The following is a 15,564-nucleotide window of genomic DNA, read 5'->3' on the forward strand; positions in this document are numbered from 1 at the left end:
TCCACATTTTATACATTAATAGTCTTATATGCCCTATCTGGAATTTTAATGTATCTAGAAATCGGCATTTCCCGGGCTTTTTGGATAGTCTACTTTCTATTGTATTTGTCAGTCATAAGATTAGATCATCTGTTTACCAGATGATTGTCTGTTGGTGTCTACATTAATATTGTTATATATAAATTACAGAGTATTACAGCTATTATGTACGTAACTAACATTAAACATAAAAAATTAAGTTTTGTAATGATGAAATATTTGAAAATTTTTATATATTAAGTATATATTAAGTAATTCAGTTTTTCTTCAAATGGCACAATCACCTGCTTTTGCGGAGCAGTGCTAGTTAATACATGCACACTGCTGTATTACATAGGTTTTGCAGTAATGTAATAAAAAAATTGAACTGTGGAAGGTGATATTTTATTCAAGTGAAGATAACCAACATCACCATGATGTTTTTTAAGCAAATATAATTTCTGAAATCATCTTGACACTAGAAACAAGAGGTGGCTTCAGAATCATTTCATTTGCATAATATGTACTACAGTTAATTTTGTTTTTAATGCATAATATGTTCTACAGTTTACTCTAAGATTGCTAGCTATAAATATAAGCATTCTGCAAATATTTTTGACCTAACTTATGGAAGAATTTTATTTTATTTTTGTAACAGATTTTTTTACTTTATGATAATTAAAGAGTAGACTAGATTAGTGTAAATTTTATGTTCTTATGTTATGCTTAAATTCTTTTGTTTCTGTCTGTGTAATTTATCTCCAATTTGTTTTTTCAAATAACTTTTATCTTCAAAATAAGAATATCGTCAAGTAAACTGGCTTATAAAATTATGAAACTATGGTATTCTTGTGCATTTTCATTTTTCATACATCTAATTTTAATTTATTATTTTATGTAACAAAAGTTTATCAGTTTTGCCAATTGATTTCTCCCTTCTCTTTTCGTAATTTTTACAGATGGCGCAAAAGAGATTCTAAAGGATCAGAACATACTCTTTTTGGTACAACTCATCATTTGGAATTTGTGCAAACATGGTATATTAACAAAATGGATCTTTCATTGCCAGGGGTATTAGAAATATTTTTAAATTTTATTTATTTAAAGTTCCCATTATTTGATCATTGTGTATTTCAGAACTATACTGATCAGTCTCTTATGGTATTTTAATTTTTAACCTAATTAATTTTACAAAAGAAATGACATAACATGAAAATAATTTATTAAAATATATTTATCTTTGATAACAGGGTTCGTAGCGGTCCTTACAAGTGCTTATAAGCCCTTATATTTGAAAATAAAATATAAAGGCCCTTATAGGTGCTTACTTTTTCTTTAAAGCCCTATTTTTTTGTTTTTAGTGCTTATTTTTTGCTTTTGGTGCTTTTTTTTAATCCTTTGTTTTTAATGAACGCGCATTTTTCCCCGTACCAAAGCCGAAACTAAATAAACAACTTTTCTTCCTTATATGCAACGTTAGATGGTGAATCGTACTCCCGGAAATTGCTTTCCCCCCATCCTCTGCATTAACGTAACCTATGGCGCGCGCGAGAGTACAGACAGGTGCACAACGTTCTATTGGTCAAAGAATTGCGAAAACGGTAGAAAATTCCGGTACATTCAGTATTCATTTCCTCCCACCCAAATACTATACAAGTTTGAATTTCTATCAAGATTTTAATAATTTGCATTCTCGTTCCGCGTGGTCAGCTCATATTCGTGTTTATTATGATCGTTATGCTTAGATTATGAGTATATGTATGAATATTTATAATAATATAGTTGCAGTAAGTGCTGAAGTATAGATAAACTTCCAAAAACGGGTGTGTTTTTACACAGATTAGCTTTCTAAGGAATAATATTCGGAATGGCTTAAATAAAAGAAAAGTAATCGAATAGTCAAAATAATTTCATTTTCTTTGCCAATACGTTATACATTACGGAGGTTGGGAATTTCTCTGCAAAATCTCTGATATTGAAGCAGTGGACTTTTTTTTGTCACTGTCCAATCTGGATTGAATAGGACTAAAAGTTTTTGCGGTCTACCCAACATAAGCGAAGATTGATTCTCTTCCGGAAATTTAATACAGTCTGTTGAAAATTAGAATCAGAAACACCCCAGACTAGTAAGTCTCTTTCTGTTCCTTTATTTAGTTCTTTATTCTCCGAATACCGGCAGGTGTTGATTCCGATTGCGTAATTTCACATATGGAAGAATTACGCCGCACGTATTGCGCAATAATGTTTGCGGTATTTTCCCTTGATAATCAATTTTGATGTTCAGTTTGAGATTTGTTAATGAACACTTAAAAGAGTTTTACTGTGCTTTCTAAGCAGAATATTTCTCAGTTCCGTTGGTCTATTTTTATATGATGCATATATCGAAATGTCAAAATCATTTATTTAGCCTAAATTTAAATCTAAAGAACGCCTACAATCTCCCCCACTCCTCTTTTTCCAGTTACTATCCGGAATATTCGGCAATTTTCGAGTATGCGGGTTAATTAATCTTTTCTGTTAAAGGATGACTGAATGAAGCAATTTCCCGTCTTTTGATTTCAGAAATGTGCCTCTTTTTTACTTGAATTACTTTGCTTGGAATATATGTTAAGGGAAAACTGTTACGCAATGAAAATTTAGAAAATGTTCAGAATTTTGATTTAAGTTAAATTATTTAAATATTAATATGAGTGGAAAAATAAATTGTATTTATTATTAGGTGCCAAACGAATATAATTAATATGGCTTATTATTATTTATTTTCTATATTTTGAACTCAAATTTCATCATTAACTCTTCTAATATAGTTTAGTTCTGCATAGTTTTCTTTTCCTCTCATTGTAAACTAATTCTGTAAATTGAACTGTCATTTAAAATTTTTTAAAAAAAAAAGTTAATTTTTTTCCATGGTTGAGGTAATGCCCATTCTCTTAATAAATATTGCATTGCTCATATTTTAAATTACAAGTCTAATTTTTCTTTTAAGGTTATGCAGTTGTGTATAATGTAATTAGACAGGTGCTTATTTTTTCCTTAAAATGTGCTTAAAAAGTGCTTATATGTGCTTATTTTTTTAACTAAAATGTGGCTACGAACCCTGGATAACGTAGACTGATACTAGAGGTATACTTGAAATTAAATAACGGGTGGCCATAATTAAACTGACAGTGCTCACAGTGTTCTGTAGCGAGATCTATTTGCGAGAATGACGCCAGATTTTGTAGGAAGATTAAACAAGACGAGGACGAAGGATTCCGCGAAAAGAAAAAATAAATAGTTCCAAAAGTTACCACTAGGGGAATATTTGGCGCTGTGTAATAGAAAATAGAGTGTTAACAAATGCAAATCAATACGGAAATTACCTTTTACTTTGCATTCAAATAAGGTTCAATGTGGCAGCCGTTGTTGTGTGCCACATATTGCATTCTGTGCACAATATGCACAACAGCAGAAAGTAACATGTTTGCAGGAATCTCCCATACAGTCTGTGATATGTTATCCTTCAACATAGCCAGGTCCTGGACCACTCCTTGATAGACTTTGGACTTAAGGTAAACTCATAGCCAGAAGTCACATGGGGTAAGATCAGGCGACCGAGGTGGCCATGCAGTTGGAAAGTAGCGGCTAATGACTCTTTCTGTTGTGAATTTCTGTCGTAGCATCTGTTGTACACGTACAGCAACGTGTGGAGGGGCTCCATCTTGCATGAAAAGGATTTCCCCCAGGCATTGTCTTTGCTGAAGTGCCGGAATGACAAAGCTGTTCAACATGTGGCGATATTTCTCTTCGGTAACAGAACAGGTGTCCGGTCCTGTCGGAGTAATGTTCTCATAGAAGAATGGACCTACGATAAATTGTATTCCGTATTAATTTGCATTTGTTAACACTCTATTTTCTATTACACAGCGCCAAATATTCCCCTAGCAGTGACTTTTGAAACTAATTTTTCTTTTTTTTTTTTTTTTTTTCGTGGAATCTTTCGTCCCCCGTCTTGTTTAATCTTCCTACAAAATGCGACGTCGTTCTCGCAAATAGATCACGCTACAGAACACTGTGAGCACTTTCAGTTTAATTATGGCCACCCGGTACTTCCTCTGTCTCATAATAATAGTGGCAAGTGAAAATTTAAATGGGAATTATTGGCGAATGCAGCTTAAGTTACGTTTTAACACATTATAAAGCCTTCATTCAAAATGTGTTTCATGACATTTACCATTTATTTTGACACAAGTTTGAATTTTTAGGTTAATGAAATTATTACAAATTATAACTATTTTTCTATATTCATTCGATGATCAAAATCTGCTGATGTTTTATTTCAATTGAATATCAACCCATTGTAAAAAAAGATGAAGAAAAGAGAGCTTTCAATCAAAAATCGAGTTGCAATTATCCAGTTCTTGCTGCATCAAAAGAAAAATGAAAAATTTCAGAAAAGTGCAATTACATAGCTGCAAAACAATTTAAATGCAACAGAATGGTCATATAAAGAAATCAGATCTGGCGTTTAAAAAATAATTGTCAATGTGACTATGCTTATGTTGATTCTTTGAGAAAATAAAACTATGGACGTAAATCCAGAGATTATGAAGAAAAACTTCAAAAACTTAAATATATACCACAAAAGCAGTAAACATAGTCTGATAATATTTCTCCAAAATACTGGATAATACATTTCTGTCACTTCGGTAAGTTATGCTGCAAGTAGTGATGAATGATGGCTCCAATAATTTTAAGCTCATGGGTGTATAAAGAAAGTAAAGCTTTGCAGCCAAGTGTTCCTACCTACAAGTTTAAAATGCAGTAACATTATTTAAAAATCCAGAAACTCTCTGAACATTAAAAAATAAAAATTACAAGTAATATTTTTAATGTATTGTTTAATTTAATCTAATTTTTGATATTAAATTTTGTTGCATTCTATATTTATTTTCCTTTGCTACTGTTATTATGGGACAGATGGAGTATTACAATAAACCTTATTAGCCAAATGCATAGGTTACATCATTAATACACCACATACAGAAAAATTGTTTTTCCACAAAGTTAACTTTCTACAGGAAAAAAAAAAAAAATGAGTTGGGTATAATTCAGATTAAGAAAATGTGTATAAACAATCCTAAATATTGTTGTAATTAAAGGGGAAATGAAACAAATGTTAATTGAAAGAATTTTTTTACTTCTTATAATAAGTATATGATAGAATTATTTTTATAAAATGTTGGCGATTTTTGTTGGGATAATGACTGAAATTAATTCATCTCTTAAAATATTTAGCAGTTTCATAAATGTTTCAATATCTCTCATAAAGCATCCTTTTCTTTCTTCATCTGAGTCAGTCTCCATTGCTAAGTCAAACAGTTCCTGAGCCTTTTCTAACTGTTTTTTTAACTTTTTGTGAACTAAACACACTTTATCTTCTTCGTTATCACTGTTTTCATTGTCTGCTGATGTTATAAAATCATCCAATCTGCATTTTTCATTTCTCAATTAATTCTTTGGCTTCTTCCACATCTGAAAATCCTTTGCCGCCACTGCTTTTGCAATTTGTATGATTCCTTGGCATTGTCATTCGATGCAAATCCTTTAAAATTTTTGACAACTTCTAGCCAAAACTGATTCCAGCAAGTACTTAATGTTGATGGATATGTTGAACCACATATTAATGAAACTCTACAACTGGAAAAATCAAATGGGAAAAAAATTAAGACAATGTATATATGCAAAATCATACTCCGCAAATCCGTGCTCGGCAAGGATTTGGTGTACTTTCTCAATATGATAAAAAATTTTATGAAAGCAGTTCCAACACTGCAGCTAGTTTCGTAAATACAAAATTTAACTTTAAATATGATGCTTATAAAGCTGATCTGCTAAAATTTTCATATTATACATTTATTTCTTTACTGCAGAAATTACAGAGATGAAGTAGAAATAATTTACTGACTTGGATAAAATTTCAGTGCATGTTATTAAGCAAATCTGATCATTTTTCGTTCAGATTTAGGAAGAAAGTGTTAAAAGTTGGCTCATTTTCATAATTAATGGATCTGTAGCAAATAAAACAGAACTCACTAATTCCATGGTACTTTTCTGTTATTGGGACCAGATTCAGAAATGCACGAATGTATGTATGTATGTACGTGTACATGTGTGTTTGTTTACACACAAATGCATACATAATCTGGTCCTGATAACAGAAGAGTATATATTTTATTATACATATATCTTCGAATTTTGCATATAAATGTAATGAAGTTTTTGTGTGTAATTATGAAAGCATTGTCACTATTTTGACATTGTGGCCACTTGGACATTTTATTTTACATGGTCTGTGTAAAATGCTGAATTTTGTATTAAAAACATTTTTCCGAATCTGCTAAAATTATTTTCATAAAATTTTCTACCTTATTTTGACAAGCTTTTTAATTCAAAGTCTATATTTAGGATCAGCATATAGAAAAATGGTACCTGATATTGAAACTCATCAAACTTTCATAGCATTTTAATTCTTATTTAGAATTTTTAATAAAATGTTCATGAAGACATTTTTTAAGAATTCTGAAATGAAGTTTATTTTATTTTTCTATAACTGCCAAATATTTTTGTAAGACAATCACCAAATTAAAACATTGTAGGGATTTGTGTGGTCAGAAAATAAATTTGAAGTGATCCAGTCTGTTTTCAAAATGGATGAAGGTATTTATTCCTGGTTAACTGTGGAAGATATGGTTAAAGTAAGCATTTGTATACAAAGTCACACTTTTCTAACTTATTATACATATTAATAATAATGCTATTTTCCATGCATTTAGTTTTTTTAACAATTAAAATCACATTTTAAGATTAAGTTTTATTAAATCAAGTTTGCAAATATTTTATTGCTTTTAATTACTAGATAGACTCTGAATGAGAATTTTATTTCATTAACTGAGAAAATAGCTACAAATTATATTTTGAACAGCTGTTTCAGTATTAAAAAAAATGCAAACATTCAAAATGTTAACTTAGTTAAGCGAAAACATACATCTTAATAATGAAAAGGCTGTGCAAATTCTAATTTTTGATATTAAATAAAATTGAAAGAAATGAATAGAAAAGTAACTCTTTAATTTAAAAAAAAAAAAAAAAAAATTATAACCTTCATCCTGAAGCTAAAAATTATAAATTTACTTTCCAAGAATATTCTGAATTTTAGCATAAATATTTTTTGTGAGTAGCTAATACATAAATCACTATTCTCGTTAGTTCATTGACTTCTTGATTTTGCTAATGCACTTCATTACTGAACAATTAATATGTTCAGCAGTTTTAAGGATCAGCACTGCAGCTAGTTTAATCTCTGGGTTATAAAACTATTTAAATGTAATGCTAATAAGCCCACTATTTTTGATTAATTTCTATCTATTAAAAAATATTTTCACAAATATCTTTCTTCACTTTGAAATTATACTTTTTTTTTGTTTGGTGAAAGGAATAATTATTAATATTGTAATAGAATAACAAAAAAATTATTCACAACAATTACCTATGGCAGTAATATTTGAGCAGTCCTTCAAATACAGTAATTTAGGATTCTGTGATGATACTTAACAGCTTAAAAAAAGATAATAAGCTATTCAAAATACTGTGGAATCTCAGACAGCAGCAAATTTTCAGAATGAAAAGTTCATTTTCTCGTATAAAGAACATTACCTTGAGATAAAAAAGGAAAAGCTGCCATTAAATGATGCTCCAGAATGCAAAGACTCGCGACATGCGAGTTTTATTTAAAATGATATCATAACAAAAATATCTGCACACAAACATCAGAGGGATCTAAGGCAAGAGATTACTGAACAATTAATATGGCCAGCAGTTTTTGAGGATCAGCACTGCAGCTAGTTTAATCTCTGGGTTATAAAATTTTTTAAATGTAATATTGGCAAGAGATTGTTATTTCCTGTATGGCATCCGCTCTTACTTTCACTTAAATGTTACTGTGATATGTGTTTGTTACATAAATTATTAAATAAGATACTATGCTGCAAAAAAGGATAATGATAACAGCAAAACAAAAAGAAAAACAAGACTAGAATCATAAGAGGTTAAAAAAGAAACTGTAGACAAATACAAAAATGATGTTTATATTTCTGATCTTGCTGCTCACTTTGCTTTATTTATTAGAAAAAGCAAAATCAACAATCTGCAATATTTTCAAAATTAAAGAAACAATCAAAAGAGCCAGTGTTGAAAAAAAAGGACAGTTTTTGGTAAACAAAGATCACTGATGATTGAAGAAAAGAAATTACTGCTCATTTGGATAAATAAGTGAATGTTAGTTGATAACAGTATTTCTAAGAGCATCAGCTATATTATTAAGTAATGAAAAACCTGTATATATGTTCCTCACACTGTGCAAAAACTATAACACCCAGAGCCCCCAAATTTTGAACACACATAGTGCTCCACCTGAACATGTGCACCTTGAAACCTGAATTTTGAAATCATTTTTATTTAGTTTATAATTTTTGCTATATTAATGTAGTTTTGATTAAGAGGTTTGGCAATTTAAAAGCAGTGTTGCCACTCAACATAAGATATGTTTCAAATTTTATCAGAAATTTCAGTAATTTAAAAAAAAAAAATAAATAAATAAATAAATAAATAAATAAAAAAAAAAAGGAAGTTGCCACAAGGAAAAGTGTAATATATTTGTATTCCAAATTTAGCCAACAGACTCAAGGATTTAACAGAAATGTGTTGCCACAGCCCAAATAATGTGTTTTTTTCTTCGATGCACCAATATGTTTTTTTTTGGGGGGGGGCAAAGTGTAAGATATTTAATTTTTATTCCAAATTTAATCTATCTGTTATCGGTTAATAAACTAATGTGATTTAAAAGCAATAAACACAGTTCACCTGTTATAATTAATTACTAGCTGGACTCAATAAAATTATTATATATTTTGCCTTTTTTATAAACACAGCTGGCCATATAAGCAGCTACTTTGTGGAGAAGGGGGGGGGAAGACGAGTGCATGACAACCTGGTAAAAAATGCTCTTGTGTGAGAATGATGATAGATAATGATGTTTTTAAAGCTGCTAGAGGATGGTTTCAGGCTTTTAAAAAAAGAAGTGCTAAATATAATAGCATAGTTAGGCATTGAAAGATTGAGGAATTTCTGCAATGTTTTAGTGACTATGTAAAAACTGAAGACTTTTTACCCAACAAGGTTTATTAACTGGTGTATTGAAAAAAAAAAATGCAAAGGAGAATGTATATCATCCAAAACAACGTAGCATTACCTGGATACAAGTCAGTGAAGAGTATGCTAAGCTTTTTATTTGCCTCATGTGTGAATGAATGTAAAAAAACAGTTCACTGAAGAGCCTTCTTGTGACAGGTAATGCACTTGTTCACCCTCCAGGGTTGGCAGACAAGTTAATAAAAGAGTAAGATTTCATCACAGTGAAGTTAATAAAATTAAATAATAAAATTTATGCTAAGTTTTATATCAGAGTTCTATTTTGTGTTTTATAGTTAAGCTGTATTAGGGACGATAAGTCACCAAGAACTCTATTTATGGATAACTATTAGGACAAATAGTTTTATATTTTATACCATAAAAGTTGCACATTTAGCCGTAAATGAATGCTTAAAAAAACTGAATTGACTAAACCATAGTGAAATCTGTTGTATAGTTTTATATCCCAAAAATATTGCTACAAATAGTAAAAAAAGTGGCAAAGAGGTCTCTGAAAAGGCAAAATTTCGAATGACAGTTTGGTGCCAGTACCTGATATCGCAGTTACAGAACTTGAACAGTAGAACTTAGTAACTGAATAATAAATTATGTTTACCTATAAACTTAAAAAGAAAGTATTAACACAAAAAACAAGGAAACTTAAACAATTACATTACAAGAAATTACCAATTAAACAAACATTTAAATATTGAGCTTTTTTAGTAAATTTCGATTCCCTGAAGATAATAAATGTTTCATTGTTTCATAAACAATTATTTCCTGCTTTTAAGTTTATAATTTATTCATGTTGATCTTGTTAATCTGATGACCTAAAATCTGGAAATTTTTGGAATCGTTCAGGTCCCGATCACAGAATTTTTTACCGTATCCGATTCAAAAAGTGCATATAAAATTAAGTTATTTTATCAAATTAAAATTTGTTTTGTGAATGAAAACCGCATTACTTGATCTTGTGTCTTAAATATAAAGCAATGATATATTTGAGTATATATTCTTCCTTTCTTTCAACAACTTAGTTTTTCAAGAATTTTGCTATAAGCTTAACAGATGAAGAACCGAGTCCAGAAGAATTCAAATGTGAGCAGATTTATTGTGGTTATATGGATGACATACTAAATACAGATCAGGCCTGGAAGGAAGTGGAATTATGGCATATCCATTATAACAACTGGACAAACATACAGAGAAAGTTCAAGGTACTCAAAACTTATTTCAAAATACGATGCAACTAAAAATTGCACTGATTTTAAATTTAAGTTTTATTTAAAATCTATGCCAGATTACTTGGTTGCTTTTTTTTTGCCTAATTTTAAATTACACTCTTGCATGTTTCTCTTCCAATTTAATCGAAATATATCAGTGACAATCATGCACATGCGAAGGCTAATTTGAGATGTGTGCTCAGTCTGCATGTCAGTATATGCCAAAACATTAGTTTTGATGCATGTTATGCCAATATATATTGACTCTTTCTGTATAAACAATTCAAAATCACAAAGAGAGGTTTCTGAAGAAAATATTAAATAGTCTGACCAAAAATTTTTAATTTATCATCAGGCATATGGCATCTTTAAATCTTTTGAGCTGATAATATGAAATTAACAATGATGCAAGCTGTTTGCACTCAACATCTGGTTTGCCAGGGGCAACTTCCACTATTAACTCAAACTCGCAATTCATCCAAAAGCATTTGAAAAAACACAGGAACACTATAATTAACAGAAAAATACTATAAACAAATTACCTTAATTTTCATGCATTTGAATCTAAAGAATAAGTTAATTTTGTTATACTAAAAGTTTATAATAGTTCATTATGTCATGAATAAACTTTTTTTACTTTCTTTTTAAAGACAGATTGTTTCATCCGTCCCCAAGGAGTTGACTTTGTAAAAATATTTCAACACTTTTCTATCATAATGGGATTATCAATAAAAAAATGCCATTTGAAAAATAGTTTCATTATCAATTATAAATAGAAACATCATGGTCATTTTTTATTTCCATATAGTCTTCAGTTAAAAAAAAGGGAAAGAAATATATAAGATGTTTAAAAGAAGCTGATTCAAACACTAAAAAATAAGCACATGCTTAAGGCATCAATACTATGGGAGCACTATCAAAATTTCTAACTGTTGCTTTTACTGTAGAATGCATGATGCAGCTAAATTAAGACGGAGAGAAAGAATGGAATTAAAAATGATGCAAATGTATGTATGGGCATCAAAATCTTTTTTAAATTCTTAGGGCCTGTAAAATCATAATCCAGTCCTAGTTCTTTATTTCTTAGATGGCGCCAATATATTTTTAAATCTGAATATACAAAAACCTATTAAAAATTTTATCCCATTAAATTAAAGTTCTATCCAATTTTACAAAACTGAAGCAGAAACTGACCTTTTTTAAGAACCAATTCTATGAATCACTCAGCCATATATATTATGAATGTCATGAAACTTGGCCAAAAATAGTCATCTCTCTTATAAACAGCATCAACTTCTGCATTATAACATAGAACTTTCAGTGTTAATACTCCAAATTTCATTATTTTCAAAATTCAGTAGTTTCAGAAAATAAAAAATTCAACAGCTTTCATAATTGAATTATTGATAAAATAGCAGGGCAGGGTTGATAAAAACAAAATAAATTTCAGCACTGCCATCAAAATAAGTAAATAAAAGTGGTAAATCGCACACTACATTATTACCATGCAAGAATTGTGTGAAGCACTACTAAATCCCTGCTAAATTTTATATAACATTGCAGATAGACAGCACTAACATGGTCCCCATACCCCCGATTCTGTATTAAGCCACAGAAAATGTATGTAGCTTAAAAGCCACCAAGTTGAAATAAATATTTTTAATTCAATCTCTGATTCAATGTTTAGATCCAAGAAATAAAACTGCAAAAGAACTCTAATTTTTTTTTTTTAAATATTTATTTTTATTTTTCATAATCATTTTCTAGGCTGCTACTAGATGGAAAGTATTATCAGAAGAAGTCTTTATAAAATTGCCATATGGGCAGACAATTCTTTTGCAAGATGTTATACGTTCTCTAGGAGAAAATTCTCCCTAGGTTTGCATGGATTTTGTTTTATACACAAGTTATAATTTAATGAAACTTTTTAATCTAAATTTCATATGTATGAAATATATTGTTAGTTTTCAGTTTTTTAAACACATCTACATAGCTGACTTATAAGATTATTTATTATCATACATTATTTAAATGAATCTCTTTGTTTAGCAACTAATATTGAGTTTAAATTTCATATGTGTGAAAGATGTTAAACTTGTTAAAAGTTTTAGAAATGCTTTTTATACAGCTAGTTTATTAAATTATGCAAAAACATATGTGCATAATACTTTTGTCTGTATTTTAGTTATAAATCAAATTAAAATGCTATAAAATATAAATTTTTATTATTTCATTCATTCCTTTTTCTCCCCTACAAAAAAAAAAAAAAAAAAAAAAAATATTAAATGAGAGGCCATTGAGAACAAAAAATAATAAACAGTAATCTGTAAAAGTCTTTATGTCAAAATTCTCTAAAAAAAGAAAATTTTATATGATGCTTGGAAAGGAGGAAAGACAAACTTATTCAGTTGCACTACAGCCTTTCATAGTCCAAGTGTGCAGGCAAGTTTTAGAAGGCAGGCACAAATTAGTGTTGTGCTCCATCAAGATATTGTGAACTGTGCTACGTTTCTTCTTTGGCCGAAGGGAATGTGCAGGCAAGCCTCAATATTTATTTAACATCAAGTCTGTTCACAGCGACCGCTCAATGACAGAGTGAAATAGAAGGCTACAATTGGTTTCTCTTCCTTCTGTTGCTGGGCTCCGAGGGTGTAGGACGGTCTTCTGGTTGTCCTTACCCAGGATGACGCGTGAGCCATTTTGTTCTTTTTCGACCGCCATCTCAATATTGTATGAAGAGCAATATATTCCTCCTATAAAGAAATTAGTACTGAAGGTTCAACTAAAATAATGTAGACTAACTGCCGCTGTAAATTGACGATGTTCTACAATTAAAAAAATCCTCGAAAGGACTTCATGTGCACGTGTTCCACTTTCCGGATGATATGATTATTCACCTTGTGTTTCTTCAAAAATATACTGGAATAACCAGTCAACTCAATTTCCGTCATTATATAATTTACTTTTTTTATCACGGAACTTTGCTTGACGTTGATGTAATGAGATCTACTTGGATTGGAACATGACGCACGTCTCGTACGAAAAGTTAGGATTCAAAAAATGGTAGGACTGCGAATTTCGGCCTCTACATGATCACGACTGATATTCTTCTGTCTGGCGATATTTATTCAATTTATGCTGGTACCGATTCAAAATTTAATGATGCCAAGATATAATAAATATTATTTAATTTACATTATCTGAATTGTCATCCTTTGGGAGTAAGTTATTAGTATTTCTGGCTTATTGCGCTATTTTTTATTACATCAAGGCCATCTTAACAAGCTTCCTCCAACGGATCTGATTAGTCGCTATGGTTCGCCAATGACAGATTTTTAGAGTCCTGAGATCTGCCTCTGTGCGATGTCTTCCTCTTTTCCTGGTATCTTATAGGTTTGCAAAAATAAATAATTTATTTAAAAGGGTCCGGACAGCATCGATGGTATTTTTGTAATCAAAGCTATATTGTAAACTAAGCAAGGTTCTCGGTAAACAGAAGAGAAACACCCTCTAATGACATTACAAATTAATTATCTATGAGTTTCCTCGACACTTCTCATCTGATAATTTTGCAAAATTATCACTACTTTAGTATACAAAAAATAATGATTTCAAATGTAAGAAATCTGCTTACATGGCACATTTGCCTTCTGTTAAGATAAACAGGAAAAGGGAAACTATAAAATTAGCAAATGTAGTTAACAGCATAAGAATTCAAAAGTTACTCTTAGTGAATATTAAATTTAATTGTAAGCAGTAAATTCTAAGCAAAAACTCGGCTAATTAACTAAAAGTTATATAAGTGTACATGAAATATAAGAAAATTTAATAAAATTTATTTATTCTTTTCATTTCTGTCAAGTTCAAGGGGTCAAAATCATCTGCATAATTCTTTTAAAATCTCCTCTTTTAGATACATAATTTGACTTAGAATGTCAGAATTTATTTCCATTATCTTGTTATAAGAGATTTAACAGGAGTTTGCTTAGCCTTCGCTATTTCCATTTTTAAATCAATTTCTACCAATTATATCTTTGTTTAACTAAGTTTCTCTTTCGATTTTATGTACACTAAGAAGAGGAGTTAGAAGTAATTTGCAATACAAAATCCATTTCATAACAACAAGGAATAGTAAAGCGTACCCTGTCAAAGATTAAGGCATAATCTTATTCTTACCCACTTACTCCAAACTGTAGCATATCCATTTGCTAAAAATATTAGATGATTTTTATTTTGCATGCCTCTAAGCAGGAAACATCCCTGAAGATTTTACACCGCATTTTTGATATCAAAACACAAATTGTTTACATGACCTTGAAATGACAGTAGCACAATAATTCACCCCCCTCAACACATGACCAAAAATAAAAACTGATAAAGTACTTAGTTACAAAAAGAAATAATTTATTTCCTTAATCATTTGGAGAATTTTCTCAAAAACTTGTTTCTACAAGCAACATAATATGAAGTATTTCATATTAAAGCGTTCATTTTTTTATTACAAATTAAACAATCAACATGTTTTGGTTCTAGTTTAACTCTCCAGCATCACAGGTTTAGCTCAGAAATTTCAGTTTCTCAAAATGTCATAAATTACTGGTATTTTCTTGATTATAGTTAAAAATGATTCTCTCACTTTGTATCTTGATTCCTTTTCTTCTAATATAAATCCAACCCAAAATCAGATATATTAAAAGCTGGCAGAAATTTCCATGTGTAATGAATATGAAAGCAACCCTTCTGTATGAAATTTTCCATTCATAACTCTGAGAGGGTTTAAAGTAAAATATTCTTATGTAATAAAAACTTTTACAATTTGAGACTGAAACTTTGTCTGTACTATTATTTAATATGAAGAAAATAAATTCACTTTACTACATATTAAAAATAATATTACACTACATTCATCAAAAAATATTATATATGTGACTAACGTATGCCATCAATGTGTAAACTTTAGTTTCTAAAGTTAGCAAAGCCATACACAGTCAGTTTGCATCATAACTGTGTGAAAATTGACAAAAACAGATGCTATATCATATCAAATCATTTCTGTATCCAATGAAAGATTGGATAGAACTTTCATAGTTATACT

At 29.8% G+C, this 15,564-nt stretch overlaps 1 protein-coding gene across 4 annotated transcripts in view; it reads left to right on the forward strand.

Annotated features, from left to right (window-relative positions):
- The window catches only part of LOC118192464 (transient receptor potential cation channel subfamily M member 2-like), a 137,403-nt gene that overhangs the window by 110,943 nt on the left and 10,896 nt on the right, over positions 1-15,564 (forward strand). For 2 of the 4 annotated variants that reach the window (XM_085827073.1, XM_085827072.1), the window contains exons 26-28: positions 978-1,089; positions 6,657-6,755; positions 10,284-10,463. In XM_085827073.1, the coding sequence (XP_085683199.1) occupies positions 978-1,089; positions 6,657-6,755; positions 10,284-10,463 (391 nt within the window). Of the gene's footprint in view, positions 1-977; positions 1,090-6,656; positions 6,756-10,283; positions 10,464-12,236; positions 15,292-15,564 lie in introns of those variants that run through there. The other 2 variants (XM_085827071.1, XM_085827074.1) reach the window with 2 other exon arrangements.

This window comes from Stegodyphus dumicola, chromosome 11 (assembly GCF_044657685.1).
Source record: "Stegodyphus dumicola isolate Sdum_Otavi_A_Nest chromosome 11, ASM4465768v1".
NCBI lineage: Eukaryota > Metazoa > Arthropoda > Arachnida > Araneae > Eresidae > Stegodyphus > Stegodyphus dumicola.